Here is a 27,827-nt window from a genome sequence, read left to right on the forward strand (position 1 = left end):
GGCCGGAAGGGCTGGGCTTCGGTCTCTTCTTAGCTGCTTGGAACATTCCCCAGCCCTGACTTCATCCCACTTCACAGTCAGGTGCACTCACAGCTACTGCCCTTAGGCACCAGACCCACGTGGGCACACAGGACTCTGGGTACCAGTGAGTGACCAGGTCCTAGGAGGCCCTACATTGTATGCCTTTTGTGTGGGTTTCCTCATTGATTGGGGTCAAAGCAGCTGTGGCTGAGCTTAGGCCTGCTCCACAAGTGACCCCCACAGCCACATACACTCAGCATGCAAAGGGTCTGTGTTGTGCAAATGTCACCTGCCACAGAGACACACAGTTTTGCCATGCCACCACTGCAGACTTCTCTTTATTTTCTCCGGGGATGCTTGAGCTCTACAGCTTGGAGCTTAGGCACCAGGCCTTCTACTTTGACTTTGCCTCTCAGGGCCTCCCAAGAGCGCCCCTCTCCTCTCCCCTCCCCCAATCAGGGAGGCTCACAGCATGGTCTCCACCATGCTGGGGTCCTCTAGGAACCGGTTGATGCGTTTGGGACGTAGCGGGCCTGGTGGGGTGTCCGTCTCCCCTTCAGCTTCTGGCTGGTGATCCTCATCTTCATCTTTTCCCTGGTCTTTGGAGAAGTATAGGAATACCTGGCAGGTGGGTGGCACAGGGGGGGCAGGAAAAGACAGGAGGGGCTGTCAGTCGAGGGTGGGGACTCCAGTCCCTCTTCCAGTCCCATCCTGCCTCTGCGGTCACCTCCTCCAGAGTGGTTTGGCTCACGGAAAAGTCCTCCACGCCGTGGTCTGCGCCATGCGCGGCTAACTCTCCAAAGACGTGCGCCAGAGCGCAGCGCCCTCCCGGCGGCAGCTGGAAGCGCAGGCGGCCTCCGTGCACCTCTCGAAGCTCGGCCCCTGGGAACGCCGCCGCCACGAAGGCCGCTGCCCGCTCGGGTTGGTCCGCCGGGACCCTCAGGGTCAGTGTGTGGCCAGACCCGAATCTGGAGGGGCCGGGACCAGGGCTACCAGACACGCCCACACAGCCTCCCCGGTCTGCTAGCCTAGCTCCCCACGATCTACAGCCACATGGCCTTTTCCTACCTTCCTCTAAAGAGGCTCCCGGCCCTACCCGCCAGCTCACCCCGTCCGGTCCGGCTCACCCGTGAGCCCCACCCACTCACCAGACCCTACCGGCCTCGGCCTGCGGATACTTTACTCCTCCCAGCTCCATCTGTCACCCCGCCCAGAGCCCAGAGCCCCCTTACCACTCGCTCTCTGCCCCCCCTCCCCGCACCCAACAAGCGATCCCATCCCCACACTTGGCAGCCCAGCCCTTCCAGCCCGGGTCCAGTCCAAAGCCATCCAACCCTGCCCAGCCACTCTTCTTTCCCGGTCTCCCCCGCAGGCCACGCCCATTCCCTCTGGCCCCGCCCACAGCCAAGCTCTCCTCTGTGGCTCCACCTCCACGCAGCCTGATTACCGCTTCTACCAATCAGGTCTCACCTCCCCCTAGGACAGGCACCCAGGAAGCCCGTTGGCTCCGCCCCTTTATCCAGCTCTGGGATAATTCATAATCCCAGCCAATTACAGACCACTTCTCCTCCCCCATGCCCAATCCTCCTCCTGTCTGATGTCTCCACACTTGCTTTGAGACCTTGCTGCCCACCTGCTCTTGAGATGCTGCGCGCTGCCCAGGCAACGGAATCGCCCATTCACCATGATGGCCAGGCGTGTGCAAAGAGCTTCACACTCCTCCATGCTGTGGAAAGCCCCGCTCCATGAGCTTGGTGAGGCGTGGATCAGCCAAGCCTGGCATAGCGTTACCCAAGCCAGAGCCTTCCCCCTCCAGGGTGATCCCGCTTCTCTGGACAATTGCTGCTGGGCCTACACTGGGTACCATCTGAGGCTGGGTACCATCAGCAGGTGTTCCTTGGCCATGGGGTCCCACAAACTCGGTAAGGGGATGTGATCAAGAGCGCCCCCTTGGGGATGGTCCTGTGTTCTGAACAGCCTCTCCCTAGAGCCTGCTAGGTCCTCTGCCCTGGGTATCTGGTGGGGAGGGAGGGGGCTGAGGAGGGGGAAAGGTACCTGTGCGAGGTGAGCACCACGGAGTGCCCCTCCCGCACTACGGCCAGGAGGCTGTTCCAGAGGAAGCGCCGTGCACTGGGGTCCATGCCGGTGGTGGGCTCATCCTGGGAAGAGAGGACATGTCCTAGGCCAGGCCATGTAGATGCCCCAGACCCCACTCTGCCCACCCCACACCCCACACACCAGAAAGACCACAGCAGGATCTCCAACCAGGGCAATAGCTGTCGCCAGCTTCCGTTTGTTGCCTCCACTGTAGGTGCCTGCAGGTCTGTCCGCGTAACGTGGGAGCCCCAGGCGGGCCAGGCCCAGGCTGGCTATCTGTGGAGCAGGCCCAGAATAAGCATGAGGCAGTCACGCACAGATGGATCATGCCTGTAATCCTAGTTACTCAAGAGGCTACCGAGCAGCCAGGCGCCGGTGGCTCACACCTGTAATTCTAGCTACTCAGGAGGCTGAGATCTGAGGATCACGGTTCAAAGCTAGCCTGGGCAGGAAAGTCTGTGAGACTCTTATCTCCAATAAACCACTAGAAAACCAGAAGTGGCGGTGTGGGCTCAAGAGGTAGAGCGCTCACCTTGAGCTGAAGGGCTGAGGGACAGCGCCCAGTCCCAGAGTTCAAGCCCCACAATGACCAAAAAAAAAATAAAAAAAGAGGCTACAGTTTGAAGACTGCCCTGGCAAGAAAGTCCGTAATACTCTTTATCTCTAGTTAACTAGCAAAACGCTGGAAGCGGAATTATGAGTCAAGTGCTACAAGCCCAACCTTCAGCATGAAAATTCCGGGACAGGGCCCAGGCTCTGAGTTCAAGCCCCGGGGCTGGCTGGCTTGCATGTGTGTGTGTGTGTGTGTGTGTGTGTGTGTGTATGTGTGCGTGTGTAAACACACACACACGAGGCAGGGCCAAAAAAGCTTCCTAGGACCAGAATGAGCACATGACTGGGCTTCGGGTGATGTGAAATGAGACCACAGTGAGTTTTGGGTCACATCAGAGTGAGCTTTTGGGGTGGGACCAGAGATTGTGGGGCGGGGCAGGGTGGGCAGGGATGGGGGTCGGGGAGGTGGGCGGGGCAGGCCAAGGAGAAGGTGAAAGGTAAAGTGAAGCAGCTGGGGATGGTCAGGAAAGAAAGCAGGACATCAAGCAAAAGGTGCGAAGCCCTAAACCCAGACAGGACAGCAGGAATGCATGGAAAGGGCTGATGACCCAAAGTGAACTTAGGAGCTTGGTAGGGTGGGGCATAGACTAGAAAGAATACTTCTGATTGGACGGTTTGGTAGGGGCGGAGCCGAGAGTGAGAATGCTTAGGATTGGACTTAAGTTTGGGCGTGGCTAATGGGAGCCCTGGATCTGGGCTGGTCCAGGCTCCTTCAGCTAGGAGCCTCCGGGAGCCTGGGCGGGCAAGGTTGAAGGTGGAGGTCTCACCTGTGCCACTTGAGCCTCAGGAACACCGTGCAAGCGTGCGAAGAATTCCAGGTGTTCGCGACCTGTTAGCAAGTCGAAGATGGCATCCGACTGAGGACAGTAACCCATGCGGCGGTGCGCTTCAGCTGGTTCCTTGGCCACACTGGGAGATGGGGGACAGGACGCTCAGAGACCTGGCTTGTAGCAGGCCCAGGCCATACTGGTAGCATACACAGGGGCCTCAGGGTTCACCTATCCAGGACCACCATGGTAATGGACAGGGTGTTTCAGAGCCTGGTTTACAGGTTGGAGATCCTAGGCCATGCTAGGAAGGGGTAAGGACAGGGAAAAAACAAGAATTTCCCACATCTCGTTCCGATGTGGAGCTCCCGCACCTGTGGCCTGCCAGCACTGCTTCGCCTCTGCTGGGCAATGTGTCCCCAGTCACCATGCGAAAGGTGGATGTTTTTCCTGCTCCATTCACTCCTAGAAGCCCGAAACACTGTGAGGGACACACAGAAACCTGCAATCAGTGAGGCCCCAGGTCCTCACTCCAGGGGCTTATCACTATGTGGCTTTGTTTCTGATTTCTGCATGGAGGGTTGGTGGGCTACAGAAAGGCTTAGGACAGAAATACTGGGGTTGGGGCTGGGAAGGTGGCTCAGGGGTAGAGTGCTTGCCTTGCATGCATGAGGCTCTGGGTTCGATTCCTCAGCACCACATAGGCAGAAAAAGACAGAAGTGAGGCTGAGGCTCAAGTGGTAGAGCGCTAGCCTTGAGCTGAAGAGCTGAGGACAGTGCCCAGGCCCAGAGTTCAGGCCCCATGACTGACAAGAAGAAAGAAAGAAAGAAAGAGAAAGAAAGAAAGAAAGACTGGGGTAAAGCTGGGCGCTGGTGGCTCACACCTGCCATCCCAGCCACTCACCAGGCTGAGACCTGAGGATCATGGCTCAAAGCCAGCCTGGACAGTAAAGTCTGACTCATCTCCAGTTAAACATCAAAAAGCCAGAGTAGATGTGTGGTTCAAGTGTTAGAGTGCTAGTCTGGAGCAAAACAACAACAACAACAACTCAGGGATAGACAGACCCAGGCCCTGAACTTAAGTCCCATCACACACACACACACACACACACACACACACACACACACACAGGAAAAAAAATATCTGGGGTATGTGGAGAAGTTTTAAGCTGTTACCTAACAGGGAATTTTTTTGGGGGGAGGAGGGGGTCTGGTCGTGGGCCTGAACTCTGGGTCTGGGCACTGTCCCTCAGCTCTTCAGCTCAAGGCTAGCGCTCTACCACTTGAGCCACAGCACTACTTCCAGCTTTTTGTTTTTTCTGCTTATGTGGTGCTGAGGAATCAAACCCAGGGCCTCACGCATGCAAGGCAAGCACTCTACCACTGAGCCACCTTCCCAGCCCAAGGAATAATTTTTTACCTACAGGATATATTTAATAGATTCTGGCACATAATACAAACAAAGGGATTGGAGGCATGGTTCAGTTGGTAGAGTGCCAGCCAATAAGCAAAGCATCAGGTACAGAGTTTGAGCCTGCTGGGTGCCAGTGGCTCACATCTGTAATCCTAGCTACTCAGGAGGCTGAGATCTGAGGATCGTGGTTCAAAGCCAGCTGGGGCAGGGATGGCCATGAGACTCTTATCTCCAATTAATCACCAGAAAACTGGAAGTGGCACTGTGGCTCAAGTGCTAGAGCAAGTATAAGAGCTGAGAGACAGCTCCCAGGCCCAGAGTTCAAGCCCCATGACCAACAAAACAAAAAATAAACAAACAAAAAAAAAAAACCACACACACACACACAAAAACAGAGTTCAAGTCCTAGTCTTGGAACAAACAACAACAACAAAAAGACCAAGCAAGGAACTCAACCAATACTCCATCAGCATAAGATTTCTAAATGTTCTTGAGTACACAGGGGTAGTTAATGAAAAACGGCCCGATGACTATTCAGGCTGGGAAATCAGCCAGAGGTGGAACGGTGGCCCAAGACATTGTAGTAGCTTGGTAAAGAGATTGCAGGCCTGGAGCCAGTGGCTCACACCTGTAACTCTAGCTACTCAGGATTCTGAGATGTGAGGATCCAGTTCAAATCCAGCTTGAGCAAAAGTTCTCAAGAATCCGATCTCCAATTAGCCAGCAAAGAGAGAGAAATGGAGTTGTGGGCTCAAATGGTAGAGCACCATCCATGAGCAAAAAAGCTGAGCAAGAGCAAGAGGCTTTCAATTCAAGTCCTAGTAGAGGCATGTGCGTGCATGTACATACACACACACACACACACACACACACACACACATTCACACACAAACACATACAATATGCTAAAAGCTGACAAAAGTGGCGAGCATAATGAGTGCTCAACAAATGTAAGCATGCAGTAAGTGCTTAATAAAGACTTGTTAGCTCAAAATAAGAGCTGGACATAGACCAGTGGTAGAGCAAGGCCTTGGATTCCACTCCTAGCACTTCAAAAAGAGGGACTCATAATAACAATAATAAATATATTTTTTTCTTTAAAAAAAAAGAGGCACTAGCTGCGCACCAGTGGCTCACGCCTGTATCCTAGCTGCTCAGGAGGCTGAGATCTGAGGATCATAATTCAAAGCCAGCCCCGGCAGGAAAGTCCGTGAGACTCTTATCTCCAATAAACCACCAGAAAACCAGAAGTGGTGCTGTGGCTTAAGCAGTAGAGCGCTCGCCTTGAGCTGAAGAGCACAGGGACAGCACCCAGGCCCAGAGTTCAAGCCCCACGACCGACAAAAAAAAAAAGAGTCCCAGAAAGTGTTCAACAACAAAAGTGGAGAGTTAGCCAGGCACTGGTAGCTCTTGCCTGTAATCCTAGCTATTTAGGAAGCTGAGATCTGAGAATTACAATATAATTCAAAGGTAGCCTGTGCGAAAAGTCCATGAGATTCTTTTTTTTTTTTTTGTCAGTTGTGGTGCCTGAACTCTGGGCCTGGGGGCTGTCCCTCAGCTCTTCAGCTCAAGGGTAGAACTCTACCACTTGAGCTACAGTGCCACTTCTGGCCTTTTCTGTTTATGTGGTGCAGAGGAATCAAACCCAGGGCCTCATACATGCAAGGCAAGCACTCTACCACTGAGCCACTTTCCCAGCCCCGTGAAATTCTTATCTCCAATAAAATACTCAGAAAAAGCTGGAAGTGGTGCTATGGCTCAAGTGGTAGAGCACTAGCCTTGAACACAAAGAAGCTTAGGGACAGTGACCAGGCACTAAATTCAAGCCCCAGGACCAGAGAAATAAAAAAAGCCTAAAACAGAAATAAACAGGTAACTGGCTGGGAATGTGGCTTAGTGGTAGAGTACTTGCCTTGCATGCATGAAGCTCTAGGTTCAACTTCTTAGTACCACATAAACAGAAAAAGCTGGAAGTGGCACAGTGGTTCAAGTGGTAGAATTATAGCCTTGAGCAAAAGAAGCTCAGGGAGGGGCTGGGAAGGTGGCTCAGTGGTAGAGCGCTTGCCTTGCATGCACAAGGCCCTGGGTTCAATTCCTCAGCACCACATAAGCAGAAAAGGCCAGAAGTGGCGCTGTGACTCAAGTGGTAGAGTGCTAGCCTTGAGCTAAAGAGCTGAGGGACAGCGCCTAGACCCAGAGTTCAGGCCCCACAACCAACAAAGAAGGAGGAGGAGGAGGAAGAAGAAGCAGCAGCAGCAGCAGCAGCAGCAGCAGCCACCACCACCTAGGCCTTGAGTTCCCTAGGACTGACAAAATAAATAAATACATAAACAAATGTTGGCAAACACACAGCCACTCCTTGCCCTGGCATTGAGTTCTCCACTCCAGACTTACCTCCCCAGGGGGAATTCCGAGACACAGGCGGTCTACAGCTGGCATCTTCTGCCCATGGTATACCTGGAAGGGTTCAGGTCCTTGAGAAAGTAAGATGGGCCTACAAAGTCTTTCCACGCAGAACTCTGCCCTCCTCTACCTACCTTGGTCAGTTCCTTGAGCACCAACACATCCCCCTCAGTGCTCCCTTTGATAACTCGCTTCCGCTCCCGTGCCACATCCTCATCTTCCTCTCCCAATGGTGGCAGAAGCCTAACCTTGGGTCTGAAGACAGAGACAGGAGTGGCACCAAGTTAGGTCTTTGGTGCCTGGCTTCTACATCACCCACCCCTGATCCCCACTGACTGTGGCAGGAGACGGCTGCGGTGCTGGAGAAACAGCGTGAAGAGGAGGAAGAGAGGCCCCTGCACCACCATGGCCAAGAGGTTCTTGCCGACCACTTCCCAGCGCAGGGGGGACTGGAACTGCCTGTCTCCTGAGAAGATTAAAATAAAAAGGACTTGGAGCCGGGCACTGGTGGCTCATACCTGTAATCCAAGTACTTATAAGGCTGAGATCTGAGGACTGAGGTTCAAAGCCAGCCAGACTTTTTTTTTTTTTTTTTTGGGTCCGGTTGTGGGATCTGAACTCTGGGCCTGGGCGCTGTCCCTCAGCTCTTCAGCTCAAGGCTAGCGCTCTACCACTTGAGCCACAGCACCACTTCCAGCTTTTTTTCTTTTTGCTTATGTGGTGCTGGGGAATCGAACCCAGGGCCTCATGCATGCAAGGCAAGCGCTCTACCACTGAGCTACTTTCCCAGCCCCATCTGTAAGACTCTTATCTCTACTTAACTACCCCAAATATCTGAAGTAAAGCTGTGGCTCAAAGTGGTAGAGCCCTAGCCTTGAATAAAAGAGCTCAGGGACAGTGCCCCAGCCCTGAGTTTAAGTCTCATGACCAACAGTATTTTTTTAAAAAAAGGATTTGGTAGAGCACTAGCCAATGAGCATAAACATCACATACCAAATTTGGGTCCTGGACCTGGATTTGTCTACCTGGGATAGTTTTGAATTACAATGATCAGATCTCAGCCTCTTGAATAGCTAAGAGTACAGGCATGAGCCACTGGTGCCCAGTACCAAAGGATTCTTTTTAATATTTATTTATTTTTGTTGGTCATGGGGCTTGAACTCTGGGCCTGGGCTCTGTCCCTGAGCTCTTCAACTCAAGGCTAGCGCTCTACCTCTTAAACCACAGTGCCACTTTCATATCTATTCTTTTCTTTTTTTCTTTCTTTTTTCTTTCTTTCTTTCCTTTTCTTTCTTTCTTTCTCTCTCTCTTTCTCTCTCTCTCTTCCTTCCTCCTTCCTTTCTTCCTTTCTTTCTTTCTTTTTTTTTTTTTGGTGGTGTTACTTGGACATGAACTAAGAACCTGGGCATTCTCCCTTACTTTTTTCACTCAAGGTTGGTGCTACTACTTCTGGCATTTTGCTGGCTAACTGGAGATAAGTCATATACTTTAGTGCCCAGGCTGATGTCAAACATCAGTCCTCAGATTTCTGGCTCTGAAGTAGCTAGGATAATAGGTGTAAGTCACCAGCTAAGTCACTAGCATTCAGCTACCAATATATTTTGTTTTGTTGTTGTTGGTGGTGGTGGTGGTCATGAGGCTTGAATTCAGGGCCTGGGTGCTGTCCCTGAGCTCTTTTTTGCTCAAATCTAGTGCTCTACCACTTTAAGTCACAGCGCCACTTCTGGTTTTCTGGAGGTTATGGGAGATAAGAATCTCACAATCTTTTCTGCCCAAGGTGGCTTTGAACCATGATCCTCAAATCTCAGATTCCTGAGTAGCTTGTATTACAAGCGTGAGCCACTAGCACCTGGCACCAATGTATTCTTAAGGGAAAGCACTGAGACCTGATAAGATGCTCAACTGGGGGTCTAATTGACATAGTGTCTCTATTTCCCTTATTTTGGAGCCTTAGATTCCTCCCAAAAGAACTGAAGATTGCATTAACTCTTTTTCTTTTCTTTTTTTTTTCTTTTTCTTTTTTTTTTTTTGGTGCAAGACCAAGATTCAAACTCTGTACCTGACATGTTTGCTCATTGACTAGCGCTCTACCACTTGAGCCTCAGCTCCACTTCTGGCTTTTGGGATAGAAAACTAGAGATGAGACTCATGAACTCCTGCCCAGGCTGGCTTTGGACTACAATCCTCAGGTCTCAGTAGCTAGGATGAGAGGCATGAGTCACCAAGTGCTTGGTATCACTGCTTTTTTTTTAATGCACCTCTAACCTGAAGGAATCTTAGAGCCATCTAAAATCCCTGGTTCTCTCCCTTGGAAACATTTTGTCCCCAGCCTATAAAGTCAACTCTAGGGTGGGAGGCATTTTCAAGGGTACTGGCTACAGCTCCCCCCAACACCAAGTTCTCACCCAGGCGCTCAAAGGCATCAGCCATGGCCTGGTTCCGCACCATGTCAATTAGCCCTCGGCCCAGGCAGAAATGGGGGAAGATCAGGAAGACTCTTTTCAAGATACGGCTCACTTCCTGCAGCTTCTGCTCTGGGTCAAGAGGAGGCAGATGGGTCAGGTGGAATGAGACCGACACCCTTCACCTAGCCCCAACCTCAGCTCTGCACAGCCCCACCTGGTCAGAGAAGAGCTCAAGCACAAAGGTGGCCATGCTGCTATTGATGCCAATGAAGAGGTTGATGCAAGTGAGCACCACGTAGGCCGTGCTGGGCACGGAGAAGAAGAAGGAGGCTGGATACATGAGTGGCGTGATCGACCAGCTAGGAGGATAAGAGGAGTCATCTGATAACTATGAGCACTGGCTAAAAGCACAGATCTCCCCTCCCGTCTTCTGTCTCATGACTTGATTCATAGGAATGAGGATGTGAGGAGCTTTTAAGGCCACAATGGCACCATCTTGAATTCAATCACCCTCCACATCTTCTCCTGAAGATGCTGCAGAGTCCCTCCACAGAGCAGGTAGGAGGTCAGAAAGTGCAGGCCTTGCCTTACCCATACAGCAGTAGCAAGAGCAGGAGAGCAGGCAGGTTTGCAGGAGCCACGTACGCCTTCTGCTGGAAGGCCAGGAAGATGAGCACCACTATGCAGACAGCCACCAAGTAGTTACACTGCATTGGAGACAGAGTTACCTCAACACGTGAAGGGGCAGGAACTTCAGCCTCCCCTAACCCCCATCACTTCTTTGTTTTTTGGGTGCTACAGATGGAGGCCAGGATTTCATACATGCAAGGCAAAGTGCTCTATCACCAAGCTACATTCCCCAATCCCAGCCTCCCCGCTTTTTGGTGCAGAAGAGTAAGAAACTTCCCACAATCCTCCAGACCTTGCTCATGTCATCTTGCCTAAGCCCCTCCCCTGCTGGAAGAGGCAAGGACAAGCAGTTCTGTTCCCCGCCCTACCCCAGCCAGGCCAGCCCTCGCACCATGTCCCAGAGAAAGTTGCTGAGCCAGTAAAGGGTCGGGGAAAGGCCCCCAAGGAGCTGCAGGTGTTTGGCTCGAGTGACACGCTCCTCGATGAGCACAAGGGTGAAGCTGGCTGGGACGAAGGACATGGCGAAGACCACACAGATGGAGACAAGGACGTCCACTGAGGAGGCCATCCTGGGAGTGAGGGTGCAAGGGTTCTCAGAGCGGATCTTGTGCATGCAACAGAGGGGACAAAGGTCTGCTGTGCCCATTGGTGGTAGGGAGAGGAGAAGGGATATCTGGGGACATGGGTGGGAGAGTCCTCTTTGGGGGGAGGGGACAAGTTGGGTTTTCTTTGGCTGGGAAGGTGGCTTAGTGGTAGAGTGCTTGGCTAGCACGCGAGAAGCCCTAGGTTGATTCCTCGGTACCACAGAGGCAGAAAAAGCCAGAAGTGGTGCTGTGGCTTAAGTCGTAGAGTGCCAGCCTTAAGCAAAAAAGAAGTTCAAGGACAGTGCCCAGGCCTTGAGTTCAAGCCCCAGGACTGGCAAAAAAAAAAAAAAAAGTTGTTTGTTTTTGTGCAGGTACTGGGGCTTGAACTCGGGGTCTAAGTGCTGTCCCTTAGCTTTTTTTTGGTTGGTCGTGGGCCTGAACTCTGGGCCTGGGCGCTGTGTCTCAGCTCTTCAGCTCAAGGCTAGGGCTCTATCACTTGAGTCACAGCACCACTTCTGGCTTTTTCTGCTTATGTGGTGCTGAGGATTCAAACTCAGGGCCTTGAGCATGCAAGGCAAGCGCTCTACCACTGAGCCACCTTCCCAGCCCATCCCTCAGCTTTTCTGTTCAAGGCACTCTACCACTTGAGCCACAACTCCACTTCCAGCTTTGTTTTGGTGTTTCATTGGAGATAAGAATGTCATAGACTTTTCCTGCCCAGGTTGGCTTCAAACTGTGATCCTCAGATCTCAGCCTCCTGAGTAGCTAGAATTACCAGCATGAGCCATTGGTACCCAGCTGGAATGATAAAAATTGGTAGGGAAAAGGATATTCAGGCGGCTAGGAAAGCCTCCAGCCTGATGATAGCTCTCTTACAAAGAACATATGGACAGAATTCTGATCCAGTCCCCACAACCCAGAATCCACCACCACCGTGACCAGGGAGGCTGCGCCAGCAGAGACTCACAGTGCAGCCTCAGACAGTTGCTCTTTGGTCAGGTTCAGCGGGTGGTTGAGTGTGGTGATGCTGTGGGCCTGGCGGGCGGGGCCTGGGGGCAGGTGGGCCTGTAGGAGTGCATTGTTGGCTCTGTTGATGAAGGCCACCATGGCATGCCAGCCCTTGTTGTTGAACCAGATCTGGGTGGAGAAAAGGCCATGGCGTTAGGGAAGATAGACAGAGACACGACTCCAGCTGGCTGTTGCCTGCTGCCTTCAGCTCCTACCTTGAAGTTTTTCTGCCCATCCAGGCCATGAGCCCATTTTGTGAGGTTGTTCAGGATCCTGTCCAGGGCTCCACCGGCCTGGGGGGTCAGCAGCGACTGGAGTAACTCCACCGTGTGGCCCACCTCATGCCCTGTGGGGAGGTCCAGATCTCGGCTCCCTAGTGAGAAGCCCCCATATCTGGGGGGAGGGGAGGGCCAGTGGAGCCACTGGCGAGCATGGGGAAAGGAACAGAGTAGGGAACCCCCGACTCCAGGTCGCTCCTTACCTGACCTCATTTACCCACTTCTTAGTCTTCAGGCTGTGGAGAGTCAGGAAGGAGGGGGCCAGTGAGATGGGAAGGTTGGAGGTGTGGAAGAGCTAAGGGGAGAGAGGCAGCAGGCGAGGGTGGAGGGCCCTGGGGAGTCCCCGTTGGGAGTCCCTGGCACCGCATCCTTGAAGCCAGACCCAGACCCAGTGGTGGCTCACCCTTCGTGTACCAGGCGTGGGTAGGTCTTCACCAGGAAATCGCTCACGTTTCGGCCTGTCAGGTTCTGCACCACCTCCCCCGAGCTGGCCACAGCCTGGGGTGGTGGGGGGCCACCGGCTCCAGCGGGACAGTCAGGGAGCAGACGGCGGGCACCAGGCTGGCTGCACTGGCAAGCCGGGGATGGGAATTCCAGAGTCCAGTTGCCACGGGCCAAGGCTTGGGCCACATCAGCAGGAACCTTGGGGACAGAGAATCGGCAGGCAGGACGCTGTGTGTGCTCAGGCTCCCTGTAGGCGTCAATACAGACATGAACACCAGCAACCTCTACTAGGCATGCTGTGTGCTCGCCCCAGAACCCAGGAGGGAAACTGGAGTCAGAGCTCAGGGGGGAAACTGAGGCCAGCCTCAAAGAAGCAACTGAGGCTAGATCCCAGGGGGGGAAACTGAGACCAGAGCTCCCCCCCCCCCGAGGTGAGAGGGAAGAAGAGGACTGGCACCCAGAGAAGAAACTAGAACTAGAGCCCAGAGATGAGTGGAGGGGGGAGAAAAATAAAAGCCGGAGGGAGCAGGACCAGGCTGAAGGCATCACCTGGTGGAGGTGTTCTGCAGGCAGGGCCCATCCAGCCCTGCCTCTCTAAGCAGGGCCTCAAGCAGCCGGGCCTGAACAGGGTCCCATGGTGCATCCTCACTGAAGGGGAAGGGGATGCGGGGTCAAGTTTGTGACTCCAGGGTCCTAGCTCTCCCTCCCCCCACCAGGCCCTCCTTCCCTGCACCCACCTGAAGAAGGAGACCTGGGCACCGTACATGTCAGGACTGAGCCGCAGAGCTGGGTAGTGGCCAAAAGGAGGCACGATGAGGCTGAACACCAGAGCCAGGCCCACAAACAGGGAGGGCAGCACGATCTGGGAGTACCAGACCATGAGCTGCAGCCTCCACTCCTGCTCTAGAACCAGCCCTGAACCCCCCCCCTCACCCCCCCCCATAAACAGGCATGCAGTGAAGCTGGGTCCCCCTCACCTGGGCAAACAGGCCACGGCGGCTGCGACACGCCAGCAGAAAACGCTTGAGAAGCAGCGCCCAGAGCTGCCGGTGGATCAACGCAGCACCGCATGCCCGGCCTGCAGCCACTGTCCCGCAGCCCCGCAGGGCCTGACTCTGTGGGCATGGCCCAGCTGTGAAGGACACGAAGGTCAGGGGTCAGTCTCATACTATGAAGACCTGGAGAGGGCCAGGGCATGGAGAAGAGACTCACCTGGCTCCCCATTCTCCAGCGCTGAGGTCTCTGGCAGTGTCTTGCGCCGAAGGGCGGCGATTCGGGTACTCAGATGCTGCCCTGAGCTGCCATCTGCCAAGCCAACAGCGACCAGAGACCGAGATTAGTGTGTCAGGATGGGATCAGGGTCAAGGGAAAGGGTTATGAAGGAAGAGGTCAGGACTCAGGGCTAGGCACAAAGGACAGACTCAATCAAGGGTTGGGACTTGGATTTAGGCCAGGGTCAGCTGAGGGTCAGGGTCAAGGGTGAAAGGTCAGGGAACCTGGCCGCACCCTCCTGGTCTGCGTCTACAGCACAGTCCTCCACCACCTTCAGGAAGATCTGGGGAGACAGAACAGGATCTCAGGGACAAGGGGGTTCTGGGAAGGGTCCCTTCAGGCTTCCCCGAGGGATGTCAAGCCTCCTGCCCTGGCCCTGCCTCCTTCCTCCCATGTTCTCCCTAACAGTAAGACTCCCGCCAGGCACTGGTGACTCATGCCCATAATCCTAACCACACTGAGGATCTCTGTTTGAAGCCAGCCCAGGCAGCAAAGTCTGTGAGATGCTTATTTCCAATAAAATACCAAAAAACCTGGAAGTAGAGATGTGACTCAATTGCTAGAGTTCTAGCTTTGAGCAAAATGAAGCTCAGGAACAACATCCAAACCCTGAGTTCAAGTCCCAGGACTGGCCAAATTTAAAAAATATATCAATAAGAAGACTCCTTCCAGGTGCCAGTGACTCACACCGATAATCCTAGCTACTCAGGAGGCTGAGATTGAGGATCATGGTTCAAAGCCAGCCTGGGCAGAAAAGTCTGTGAGACTCATATCTCCAATTAACCACCAAAAAACTGGACATGGAGCTGTGACTCAACTGGTAGAATACCAAAAATCCCATATGAGAGGGAAAGGCCTTGAGTAAGCGTCAATACCAGTAAAAAAAAAAAAAAATGAAGACTCCTATTCATTCTCCAAAGCTCCCTCCTCCAGGGAGGCCCCTCTGCCCTGCACCTCCTCAAGGCTGGTGTCCGAGATCCCATAGCCAGTGAGGCCCAGTGCCGCCAAGCCTTGGTCCAGCTCCTGGAAGAGTGAGGCAAAGCTGCCGTCCAGGGCACCCGCATAGGGCAGGGATAGCACCAGCTCTCGGGGCAGCTCCTCCACCAGCTGTGCCCCTGGCACCACACGCTGCACTAGGGCCAGGAGCTGGGATGAACCTGAAAGAACAGAGGTCTCTCAAGGACCCTGGTAGGCCCAGGACCCCTCCCCAGAGCCCCTGTCTCCCCCCCACCCCCCTGTTCCTCTCAACCCCTGCTCCTTGGGTCAGAGTTAGGAACTTGAGGGGAGGGGTGGGGCCACTTTTGGGGCTCAACTCAGGGTCAAAGTCACCATTCAGCTGCAGCCCAGGATGAGATTATGGGTCCAGTCTGGGATCCCTTGAATTAAACCCCAACCCCGATCCATCCCTTTGCGGGGGGTCTCCCAGCCTAGTCAGTACCCGCTGCACTGTTCTGGTGGCCCGGCTCCCCCTCCTCTCTGGTATCAAGACTGTCCTTTGAGTCAGTGTCACTCTGCAGACAGAAAGGTGATGATTGAAAAAGCCATCAGGCTGACTAGAGCCTGGAGGTCAGAGGTGAGGGGTCAGAGGTCACAAGCCAACTTTGGCCCTCACCTTCTCACTGATATTCAGGGGTGGGGACTTCTTCACCAAGGTCAGATAGTAGCCAGAGCCCAAGTGACGCTGTAGGAAGAGTGGAGACCCACAGCAGCATAGACGGCCACCTGCCACCATGGCCACACGATCTCCCAGTAGCTCTGCCTCATCCAGGTGGTGGGTGGAGAGAATCAATGTGCGACCTGGGGGATGGAGATCCCACCCTTGTGAACCACCAGGCCACCTGGTCTTTTCCCAAGTTGTGGTTCTCTGATAGGAATTGCAAAACCCCTATGTAAGAAACTCCTATTCACCCTGCAAGGCCTGCTCCCACCACTTCCTTGTCAGTAAGTGCCTCCATGCAAGTAGAATGCCAGGGGACCTCAGGCCATTCCTAACTCTTACCTTCTCGGTATTTGAGCAGTAGTTCCCAAATACTGCGGCGGGAAGCGGGATCTACACCAGCAGTAGGCTCATCCAGGATAACCACTTGGGAGCCACCCACAAAAGCAATGGCCACAGACAGCTTCCTCTGCATCCCTCCTGAGTGGGGACAGGGTATCAGTCTCAGTTTGACCCTACCTCCTCTACCCCTTCTACTGTTGCTCTTTCTTTTTGTCTGTATGTGATGGGCCTGGAGCTTAAACTCAGGGCCTGTCCCTGAGCTTTTTTTGCTCAAGGCTAGTGCTCTACCACTTGAGCCACAGCTCTACTCCTGGCTTTTTGGTAGTTAATTGGAGATAAGTGTCTCATGAGCTGGGTGCCAGTGGCTTGCCTGTAATCCTAGCTACTCAAAAGGCAGAGATCTAAAGATCGGGGTTTGAAGCCAGTCCAGATAGGAAAGACAGTGAGGTGCTGATCTCCAATTAAACACCAGAAAACCAGAAGTGGAGGTATGGCTCAAAGTAGTAGAGTGTTAGCCTTGAGCTAGCACTCAAGGGACAGTGCTCAGGCCCTGTGTTCAAGCCCCACAACCAACAAAGAAAAAAGAAAGACTCTCACAGACTTTCCTATCCGAGTTTGCTTCAAACCACAATCTTCAGAGCTCAGCCTCCTCAGTAGCAGGAATTACAGGCATGCGCCACAATGCCTGGCTTTGTGTTGCCCCTTTCACCCTCCCAAGAGACCTCAGCATCCTGGCTTCCTATTATCCTGTCTCTGTTGAGGTAACACTCCAGGCTGGCTCACCAGACAGGTGGCGTGTCTGCGAGAGACGCTTGGGGATGAGTCCTACATCTTGCAGCAGACGTTCCTCCTCCGGGCCTACTGAAGCTGCACTGAGACCCTTCAACCGGCCATAAAACCACACGTGCTCCTCTACTGTCAGCCTGTAGCCAGGGGTGACCAACAGGGTCCCTCATGGTGAGCAGGGTACCCCAGGATGCCCGCTCCTTCCCTCCACCATGGCATGCCAGCCCCACCCAGCACACCATGACGTACATGTCAAACAGCACATTGTACTGTGGGCAGATGCCCAGGTGAGGCCGGATGGCCGCCATGCTGGAGCGCACATCATGGCCCAAGACAAAGGCCGAGCCACCAGTGGGTGGAAAGAGGCCACTCAGGATAGACCTGGGGGTACAGAAGTCTCATGGCAGCATCCCTCCACAGAGAGAAGAACCGCCTGCATTCACATTTACCTTCTGAATGCTCAGCCCTAAGGGGTCTATGTCCCTTTACTATTAGTAGTTGTAGTAATAGTAGTTGTAGTAGTAGTGTGTGTCTGCGCGTGTATATGCTGGTTCTGTGGCTTAACTCAAGGCTTGAACACTGTCCCTGAGCTTTTTTTGTGTTTGTTTGTCAGTGGTAGGGCTTGAACTCAGGCCTGGGCACTGTCCCTGGGCTTTTCTGCTCAATGCTAGCACTCTACCACTTTGACTCATGGTGCCATTTCCAGTTTTTAGGCAACTAACTGCAGATGATTCTCAGACTTTCCTGCCTGGGCTGGCTTTGAACTGTAAACCTCAGCTTCCTGAGTAAAGTTAGGATTACAGGTGTGAGCCATTGGTGCCTGGCTATGTCCCATTTCATAGAGGAACTGAGGTTCAGAGGAAACATACTGAGCACATTTTGTGCCCCAAGGGGCCTGGGGTTCCCACCCACACTGGATCTGCAGGTGCCCTCTGAGGCCAGGGGAGGGAGGAGGTGGCTGGCTCACAGTGTGGTCGTTTTGCCCGCTCCGTTGTGACCCAGGAAGGCAGTGATGTGGCCTTGGTAGAAATCCAGGCTGAGTCCTCGCAGGGCTGGCTGTGCACTGCCAGGAAACCGCTTCTCCAGACCACGAATGGAGACTCCAGGGTTCAGGCCAGGTGGAGCCTCTTCTACCAGCACTGTGGAGGGAGAAAGGGAGGGCCAGGTCATCCCCGGGATCCTGGGGGTCATCAGAGCTGGTCCCTGTCCCCATGGTGGTGGGGGGGGGTCTGTCCCAGAGGGCTGAAGCACATGTATCATCTAGGAGCTAGGGTATCCACAGAATTGAAATGAGTATTTGCAAACATCATTGTCCCCCCCCCCACCCTTTTGGGATGTGTATGTGTCTGTGTGTGTGTATCCTGGAGCTTGAACCCAGGGCCTTGGAACTGCCCTAAGTTTTCGTGCTCAAGGCTGGCATTCTACCGCTTGAGCCAAAGCTCCACTTCCAACTTTTTGGTGCTATGGGGCTGCAGAGGTGGCTCTATGGTAGAGCGCTTGCCTTGCATGCATGAGGCCCTGAGTTCGATTCCTCGGTACCACATAAGCAGAAAAAAAAAGCCAGAAGTAGCACTGTGGCTCAAGTAGTAGACCGCTAGCCTTGAGCTGAAGAGCTGAGGGACAGCGCCCAGGCCCAGAGTTCAGGCCCCACAACCGGACCCTCCCCCCAACTTTTTGGTGCTTCATTGGAGATAAGAGTCTCACAGCTGGGCAACAGTAGCTTACACCTGAATCCTAGCTACTCAGGAGGCTGAGATCTGAGGACTGCCATTCAGAGCCAGGCTAGACAGAAAAGTCCCTGTGAGACACCATCACTCAAAAAACTGAAAGTGGCACTGTGGCTCAAATTGATAGAGTGCTAGCCTTGAATAAAAGAGTTCAGGGAGGGGCTGGGAAGGTGGGTCAGTGGTGAAAGTGGCTCAGTGGCAGAGCGCTTGCCCTGCATGCCTGAGGCCCTGGGTTCGATTCCTCAGCACCACATAAGAAAAAAGAAAAAAGCCGGAAGTGGCACTGTGGCTCAAGTGGTAGAGCACTAGCCTTGAGCTGAAGAGGTGAAGGACAGCGCCCAGGCCCAGAGTTCAGGCCCCACAACCGGACCCTCCCCCCCCCCACCCAAAAAAAAAAAGAGTTCAGGGACAGTGCCCAGGCCCTGAGTTCAAGCCCCATGACTGGGGAAAAAAAAAGTCTCACAGACTTTCCTGCCCAGGCTGGCTTCCCACTGCAATCCTCGGATCTCAGCCTCCTGAATAGCTAAGATTACAGGTGTAAACCACCAGTGCCCAGCTGATCCTGTTTTTTTGTTTTTAATTTGGGGTGGGGTTGGGGCTGAGAAATCCAAATAGGGGAACAGTTGCTAAAGCTCCTAGGCCTCACCTTTGGGGTCTTGTGGGGCAGGGGCTGGGGCAGGACCCTTGGGGGCTCCAGGTCCGCACCAGTAGCTCCTCTGGAAGGGAAAATTCCATGGTTCGGGGATCCCGTACTGCCCTGCAGAAGGAGACGCCTGTCATTCCCCATGGGGTGTGCCAATGACTGGCCACACACATTGGAAGATGCAGTCCCTGTGTGTAGGTGCAGGAACCCCATCTTGTAGCCCCGCCCCTTCTGGGGGATAACCTGGATTCCAGCTTCCAGCTTCCAGGAAGGTACCAGCCTCTCCTCTCCTCCCCTCCCCCCCCTTCGCCCGCCCCCCCCCCCCCCCCCCCCCCCGCTACAGCACACCTGGGCACACAGCCTCCAGATACCAGAGGACGAGGCCATAGAGTGCAGCATCCAGCAGCAGGAGGCCCGAGACCTGTGCCAGGCTGAAGACGTCACCCGCGGGCCCAATGCCCAGGTTGTGCCACTGTGCACCCTCGCCCTGCTCCTCCAGCAGTGCCAGGCTCTCGCACCCGAAGCCGAAGGCCACAGGGGACAGCAAACTCTGCGGGAGGGCACGAGGGGTCAGGGATGGATCGAGCACGGCCCAGGGCACCCTGCCCCCTCGACCCCCAAAGGCACCACCTGACTCACTGCGGCCACACGGCCCGCGGTGGGCAGCTGCTCCCGCCAAGCCACGCACAGTACATAGGGTAGATAGAGTGAGAAGTAGATGAGGCCCCCACAGGCGGCTGCCAAGTTGGCATGGGAGAAGAAGGCGCTCAGCAAGAAGCTCTGGACCACCGTGGCTACCGAGAAGGTTGCCAAGAACAGGAAGATCACCACTGGGTGGCTGTAGGGGAGAATGTCTCCCAGCTGGGAAGGCAAAGGGAGCTCAGACTTCCAAGATGGGGCCTTGGGACACACACACACACACACACACACACACACACACACACACACACACACACACACACACACACACACACACACTGTGGGCGTCCTCCAGCCCAGGAAAGCTGAGCCGCACCCATCTTGATTATCAGCAAAGGCCATGTTGCACCCACCTTGAGTACCATCACGAGCAGTGCAGCACTGAGAAGGAAAGGCCCAAGGCAACTGAGGAACCAGCCCAGCCAGAGAACTGCACGGCTGAGTCCCATGGCACGCATCGTGTCACGAAGTCGTGTTTCCTTCTCACGTACCACGGCCTTCACCGTCAGCGCCACAGAGTAGATCCAAGACAATGTCAGGAAGAGAGGCAGCGACCGGCTTAAGACACGCAAGAACCTGGGGTGCGGGGCACAGGTATAGTCAAGGACCCTGCACAGCCGAGCCGCCTACCCACGCATCTGACATGACCCATTAATCCTGGAATTTCGAGAATTCCAACCAGCTGTGTCCCCTATGCCTTAGAACTCAGATCCTAGGGGCTGGGAAGGTGGCTCAGTGATAGAGTGCTTGCCTGGCATGCATAAGGTCCTAGGTTCAATTCCTCAGCACTACACTGCATAAGCAGAAAAAGCCAGAAGTGGTGCTGTGGCTCAAGTGGTAGAGCACTAGCCTTTTTTTTTTTTTTTTTGGGTCTGGTTGTGGGGCCTGAACTCTGGGCCTGGGCACTGTCCCTCAGCTCTTCAGCTCAAGGCTAGCACTCTACCACTTGAGCCACAGTGCCACTTCCGGCTTTTTTTCTTTTTGCTTATGTGGTGCTGGGGAATCGAACCCAGGGCCTCAGGCATGCAAGGCAAGTGCTCTACCACTGAGCCACCTTCCCAGCCCTTTTTTTTTTTTTTTTTTTTGGGACCGGTCATGGGGCCTGAACTCTGGCCTGGGCGCTGTCCCTTAGCTCTTCAGCTCAAGGCTAGCACTCTACCACTTGAGCCACAGCGCCACTTCTGGCTTTTTTCTTTTTGCTTATGTGGTGCTGGGGAATCGAACCCAGGGCCTCAGGCATGCAAGGCAAGTGCTCTACCACTGAGCCACCTTCCCAGCCCTTTTTTTTTTTTTTTTTGGGTCCGGTCGTGGGGCCTGAACTCTGGGCCTGGGCGCTGTCCCTCAGCTCTTCAGCTCAAGGCTAGCGCTCTACCACTTGAGCCACAGCGCCACTTCTGGCTTTTTTCTTTTTGCTTATGTGGTGCTGAGGAATCAAACTCAGGGCCTCAGGCATACAAGGCAAGCGCTCTACCACTGAGCCACCTTCCCAGCCCGAGTACTAGCCTTGAGCTGAAGAGCTGAGGGACAGCACCCAGGCCCAGAGTTCAGGCCCCATGACCGGACCCAAAAAACAAAACAAAACAAAACCAGAACTCAGATCCAAAGCTAGGAGCTGGTGATTCACACCTGTAATCCCAACTACTTAGAAAGCTGATATCTGAGGGTCACAGTTCAAAGCCAGACTGCAGACAAAGCTGAGAGGTAGTTACTTTTAATTAACCACCAAAAAAAGCCAGAAGTGGGACTGTGGCTCAAGTGACAGAGCACCAGCTTTAAACAAAAAAGCTTAGAAACAGTACCCAGGCCCTGAGTTCAAACCCCAGTACCTGTGCATGCATTCATACACACACACACACACACATACGCACACACACCCCTCCTCAGATCCAGTCTAGCAGTCCCAGCTCTTAGCACAGGCGGTGTTCTTCCTGCACCTGGACATCCTAGACCCAGACCCTCTGGGATCCCAGAACCTCACTTCTACAGGTCACATGGAGTGTTTCCTCCAAACCAGTGGGAAGCTGGTGAATGCTTGAATGTTCTAAACCAAACTCAGGCCCCACTCCAACCCTGGGACTGGCGGCTAAGAGAGCGGAGAGGGGCCAGGAGCTCACACGTCATCAACATAGCAGGGATAGGGCATCTGCTGCAAGTAGAGGCCCACCCGGGGCTGGGTGCCACTTAGCACCCGAACAGCTGCACTCTCCAGCAGATCCTGCAGGTACACGAAGCCGCCCCACACGTAGCGAAGGTCCATCAGAGGATCTGCAGATGGGCCAGGGTCCCAAAACCTTCAAGGGGGGAAAAGGGGTCAGTTATAGGAGGCCTTGCCCATAACAGCCTTGGCTCTGCCCCTCTGACTCTGCTGTGACTCAGTGGGGTAGAATTTTGCGCCTGGCCAGTCCACCCTTAAGCCCTACTAATACCCATTCCCACCTTATCCACTAGACCTTTGGCTCTGCCCCATCATCCTAGGTCACGCCCTTTACGGATCCCAATTGGTCCATGGTGCCCTTGGCTCCACCTACTAGCCCTTTGTCAGTACTGCCCCGCATACTGGGTGTTGCCAATAAGCTAAACTACCTATCTATGATGATCTTCAATAGGCGGTGTCCTTGGCCCCGCCCACCATGCTCTTGGCCCCGCCCACCACGCCTTTGGTTCCACCCCTCACTTGTCCATGATCTTATTGGTCCTGGTGACATCATCGATGTCCATGCGAATCTTGACCCGCACGTGGCCAGGGCCCAAGCCTGAAGCTGGCATCTCTGTGGAATTCTGGGAATCTTCGGGTCCCAGAAAGACGATGCCTGCCCAGAGACGACGCTCAGCAAGCAGCTGCAGGGCCCGTGTCACCAGGGCTGCCTCCGAAGGTGCGGCCTCTAGTTTGTCCAAGGATACACACTGGGAAGGCATTGAATTCCAGGGGCTGAAGTGTGCCTGACCCTCGGACCTGCTAGCCAGCCCTCCTGGACCTAAGGCCAAGCTGATGTCCCCTCCCAGTTCATGGCTGGTTGGTTCCTTTTTCAGTCCACCAAACAATAGGCTGGCCCCCTTCCCAGGCATCTATGAAACCCAAGATGTCATTCTCCTTGGAGGAGGGTTCCCACACTCCTTGTTTCCCGGTATGGCCCCAGGGCAAGACTTATCGTCAAAGTCTGCCATCATCAGGTTGTTTGGCATGTCCCCTTCCTGACAGATCCTCAACTGGCCAGCAACCTCACCTCCATCACTCGGCCCAGGGAGCCCACCAGGCGTCCTATGTCAGCATGGGCATCCTGCCAGCTGTAGCCTCCTCTGCTGGGGTCTAGGAAGGATCTGATCGCCTCAGTTCTGTCTAAGCCACCAGATCCTGGCCTTCTCTGCCCTTTATTCTGCAGTTCCAGGAGCCTCTGGGGAATGCGTGTGAAGGGGGTGGATGTCAGATGAGGAGAGGTCTGTGTGAAGCCTCCTTCTTGCCCTAGGACAACCCCCCCCCCAACCCACCTGTAGCATGGCCATATTGTCACTGTTGTTCATGAAGTCAAAGACCTGTGGACCCAGTGCCCCCCAGACCTCCTTGACATCTCTCAGCAGAGCCAGCTCCTCAAAGGTCCGATTCATCTGTGAGGGAGGGAGGGAAGTCAGGAGATTAATCTAGGGGTCCTCTGAGGACCCCTGTACCTCCCTAGCACCTTCACCTTGCCCCATCTCTGAGCCTTTACACGCTGGTCTCTTTGACATCTGCCACAGTCTGAGGGCCTAGCCCTTCCCCACCTATACTGAGGGCATTGGATGAGTTCTGCAATTCCCCTCCTGCCCCCCAGGTACCAGGCCACCCTCACCTGGGCCATGAGCTGCCGGGTAAAATTTGTGTCAGGTGCAAATAGAATTTTCCCATGGATCAGTGGCTTCAGACGTCTCCAGAGCAGGTGAGAGAGTGGGTGGTCATCCAGGGCCCCCATCAGCTTAGAGCAGTCAGGGCCTGGCGTGGAGGTATCATGAGGCTCTACCCCACATCCTTCACCCACTTTCCAAATGGGGAAACTGAGGTCAGTTACTCACTCAGGCCATCAACCATCAGGGGTGATGCAGGCTCCGGCCCTACCAATTCCTTGATTTGGCTGGCTTCATACCAGTTGAGGGAGAGACCACCTGGGCTGCTGGGCCCCTTGGCACTGCAGAAAGCTTCTGATACCAGCTGCAGAGGGCTCCTGGTCCCCTGGGGTTTCTGCAGTAGAGCTCGGAGCTCTACCAAGCTGGGCAGGGCCAGGAGCTAAAAAGAGGTCACCAGAGGGCACTGGCACCCTTTCCTCCATACCATCCCACTTCCCAGCCTTAAACCAGGGCAAGGAACCAGCTAGGGGCACCTCTCCCTGTCACCATCCCAACTGGGCAGTCTACCCTTATTGCTTCCTGGCTGGAAATGTGGTGGGGGTGGGGTGGGGAGGTGAGGGGGGGGGTGTCTCACCTCCTGGGTTAGGTTCTCAGCAGCTTCCACAAAGCCACTCACGGTTTCCTGGGTTTGGCCTAGGGCCGCCAACAAAGATTCCTGTGGGAAGACGAAAAGAGCAACAAGTAGCCAGACAGGCACAGGTGGCCTGTAATCCTAGCTGCTCAGCAGGCTGAGATCAGAGGACCAAAGTTTGCAACCAGCCTAGGCAGAAAAGTCTTTTGAGACTCTTATCTCCAATTAACCACCAAAAAGCTGGAAGTAAAGCAGTGGCTCAAGTGGTAGAGTGTTAGCTCTCAGTGAAAAAGTTAAGGGACAAGCCAGGCACTGGTGGCTCACACCTGTAATCCTTGCTACTCAGGAGGCTGAGATCTAAGGGTCACAGTTCAAAGCCAGCAGGAAAGTCCGTGAGACTCTTATCTCCAATAAACCACTAGAAAACCGGGAGTGGTGCCGTGGCTCAAGCGTAGAGCACTAGCCTTGAGCTGAAGAGCACAGAGACAGCACCCAAGCCCAGAGTTCAAGCCTCACGACTGACCAAAAAAAAAAAAGTTAAGGGACAGCACCCCGGCACCGAGTTCAAGCCCCAACACTGAAATTAAAAAAAAAAAAAAAGGCAAACAATGAACTTGATGCCAAGTTGACCAAGTGTCCAGACAATCATTCCCATTTTACAAACAAGGAAACTGAGGCTTTGAGAGGTGCAAAGACTTACTCAATTTCTTGACCACCATGCAAGACATTCCCTGTCTGAGTACAAACAGGGCCAAGGGCATGAGTCCACATGCCAGGAACAGCTCTGGAGACTGAAATCAGACCCTAAGATGAAGAGATTCTGGGTCTTCCTGCAAGATTACTCCCCTCCCCCGGCCTTGTCTCACCCCTTGTGACAGCATCCCCAGAAACTCCGTGGCCAGGGAGGGTTGTTCCTGACGTGGGTCACTGTGTTGGGGCCAGGCTGGAGGAAGAAGGCACAGAAACACAAGGCCAGGTGAACCTTGGGTGACAACCCCTGCCTGTACCCATTTCACAGTCAGGCAAGTTGAGGCTCAAGAGTTTCCCAGCTCCCTCACTTTTATTGCCAGCACTCCTCAGCAATGGCATCAGCTTCCCCAGAGCAGTCAGTGTCCTGTGGGCATTGGGGCTCCCCAGCACAGTGTGGGCATCAGCTAAAAGCCGAGAGATTCTGAATACAAGAGAGAGGGCATGATGTAGGGACTCTGGGGCAGGACCTCTCATAAGCCCAGATCCCACTGGCCTGGCTGCCCCAACTGCTGTGACTCACAAGGAGTCCTTGAAGTTGCTATGGAGTCCAGGCTTCTCTCCAGGGGTCAGCCTGGAGAAGCAGGAGTTGTTCACATTGCAAATAAGACCTTGGAGCCACGGCAGGGTGCCCGCTGATGGCAGAGGCTTGTTGGGGAAGTGGCCTGTGAAAAGATACCAGGTTGGCAATCGGTTCCCAATGACTGCACACCTCTAGTGCCGAAGTGAGTGCCTGAGTCAGGCACCGGCTGTGGCTCATGTGCCTGATCCCTGGGGGGGGGGGGGGGGGGGGCTTACATTCATGGTGCTCCAGTGGGGGGTGGGAATGGCGGACGGCCACCAAGATGAAGAAGAGGAAGAGAGGCCAGAGTAATTCCACCAGGAGTTGGATCTGGGGAGAACACAGGCAGGAGATCTCAGTGGTCGTGGGGGCACTCCTGCACCCTAACCTGAACACCCTGGCATTACCGGTTGTCTCCTGCGATACATGAAATTCTTCCAAAGCAGCAACATTAGCTGTGTCCAGAAGGCCATGGTGACCCTGGACGGTGAACAGGATAGAAGGGTCAGGACAAGGGTCGGGCTGAAGTCACGCTGACTTCGAACTGCCTGCTTCTTTCTGAACATCATCCCTCCCCCCCATCCCCACCCCCGCCCCCACCCCGCAGGGCTCAGGGAAGCTCCTTAAGCATTTGAGATGGGAAAATTCTTCAGATGGGGTAAACCAATGGAAAACCCGCCCGCAGCCGTCCACGAAGCTGATTGGTTGTCAGGGCTGTCGATCTCTGAAGGGCCTCCTTAGGCTGAGCTCTAGAAGCCGGTCCTCTAGTACTTAGGGGGCGGAGCCTCGGCTTAGTGCTCCACCCAAGCCCACCCAGAGCCTCCCGGCGATGCGATCTCTGTCCACAGCCTCTGGTCTGATGCGGGAAGGATTCTCTTCGCCCGACTGTCCCACAATGACAAGAACAAAGAATATGTACGGTGCTGAACGTGTCTTACTCCAGGCCAGCAGAACCACAGTGCCGCTTCGTGTTACACAAGTGGAAACTGAAGCTCAAGAGGGATAAACCGCGGGGCGCCGGTGGCTCACGCCTGTCATCCTAGCTACTCAGGAGGCTGAGATCTGAGGATCGCGGTTCAAAGCCAGCCCGGGCAGGAAAGTCCATGAGACTCTTATCTCCATTTAACCACCAGAAAACCAGAAGTGGCGCTGTGGCTCAAGTGGTAGAGTGCTCGCCTTGAGCTGAAGGCTGAGGGACAGCGCCCAGGCCCAGAGTTCAAGCCCCACAACCGACCATAAAAGAAGGGATAAACCACTTGAGTTAGGCCTGTAATCCTAGCTAGCTCGAAGTGGAGCAGTAAAGTCTGTGAGATTTCTTATCTCCACCTAACCTCCAAAATGGAACTGGGGCTCAAGTGATACAGCGCCAACTTTTGGGGGGTGGGGTAGGGAGGAAGAAAACGAATGGACAGCACCTAGGCCCTGAGTTCAAGCCCCAGCACTGACACAAAGACAAAAAAAAACAAAAAACAGAAAGGGACAACGAACCAAAGGAGGAGGCAAAGCCCCAGCTGGAACCAGCAATTCCTGACTCAGTTTCTTGGGACTCCCTAACTCCAGCTTAATTTAGTGTACAAGGGGGGAAATTGAGGCTCCCAGAGGAGCAGAAAGTTGCCAAAGATCAACGAACCTCGCCTAAAGGCCAGAAATCTTTTAGGACCGGGGGAAACGCCCGCATTTGTAAAATGAGAGGCGACTCAGGGCTGTGCTAGCCGAGAGGCTCTGCGGGCGTATGCTGGCCAAGGCCCTTGTAAGTGACCAGAGCTTCATCCCCCTCCCCTCCTAGAATAACTGCTTCAGTCAACCGACCCCCTAATACTCACAGGAAGGACTAGAAGAACCAATGAGAGTCAGCACCCCTAGTTCCTAGGGAATCTGCCGCCTAACATCCCCCAAACTCCCATTCCCGCGGTTCTCGAGTCTTGAGGCTTCTTCCTTCTCTGGATCCATCTCACCGTTCCAGACCCCCCCACCCCGGGGCTCTGGCCACCTTCCTGTCCCACGGCAGCCAGGCACGCGGCCCCTTTAAGAAGAGCCCCAGCCAGGAGCGACGCCTCTGCGGCTGACCCCACTTCTCCTCCCGGTGCCGGCAGCCGCGCCTAGCTCCGCTCCGCCCCCGACCGCGACTATTGGCCGCTATAACCGTCACTCACAAACCGGCGCCTTTGGCACCTCGCGACCGATAAGGAGGCGGGACTACAGCCCAGCGCGGTGAGCCGGGTTTCTTAAAGAGATAGCAGGCCTTCTGCTGCATCACCTTGAGGTGGCAGCTTGCCCAGTTG

General features: G+C 54.4%; 1 protein-coding gene across 1 annotated transcript; it reads right to left on the reverse strand.

Moving 5' to 3' along the window:
* Positions 1-345: 345 nt before the first annotated feature.
* Positions 346-27,594, reverse strand: Abca7 (ATP binding cassette subfamily A member 7). The gene is made up of 47 exons (XM_042697119.1): positions 27,369-27,594; positions 25,953-26,025; positions 25,782-25,875; positions 25,507-25,648; positions 25,295-25,407; positions 25,103-25,179; positions 24,240-24,320; positions 23,834-24,044; positions 23,614-23,753; positions 23,276-23,392; positions 23,014-23,181; positions 22,464-22,693; positions 21,904-22,080; positions 20,143-20,365; positions 19,730-19,951; positions 19,439-19,640; positions 19,094-19,204; positions 17,688-17,859; positions 16,970-17,101; positions 16,718-16,857; positions 15,935-16,072; positions 15,548-15,732; positions 15,374-15,446; positions 14,890-15,092; positions 14,170-14,218; positions 13,876-13,968; positions 13,641-13,795; positions 13,401-13,525; positions 13,213-13,311; positions 12,623-12,910; positions 12,423-12,455; positions 12,157-12,334; positions 11,901-12,070; positions 10,741-10,918; positions 10,311-10,426; positions 9,934-10,078; positions 9,720-9,843; positions 7,651-7,780; positions 7,449-7,569; positions 7,306-7,368; positions 3,872-3,978; positions 3,498-3,639; positions 2,260-2,394; positions 2,077-2,180; positions 1,655-1,747; positions 749-989; positions 346-642 (listed from the first exon to the last, which is right to left on the reverse strand). Exons 2-47 carry the CDS (start codon positions 26,016-26,018, stop codon positions 487-489), a joined length of 6,462 nt encoding a protein of 2,153 aa, XP_042553053.1. The 5' UTR covers positions 26,019-26,025; positions 27,369-27,594; the 3' UTR covers positions 346-486.
* Between the last annotated feature and the right edge of the window lie 233 nt (positions 27,595-27,827).

Source organism: Dipodomys spectabilis, unplaced genomic scaffold, assembly GCF_019054845.1.
Source record: "Dipodomys spectabilis isolate Male_0828 unplaced genomic scaffold, ASM1905484v1 ptg000215l, whole genome shotgun sequence".
NCBI classification, from domain to species: Eukaryota; Metazoa; Chordata; class Mammalia; order Rodentia; family Heteromyidae; genus Dipodomys; species Dipodomys spectabilis.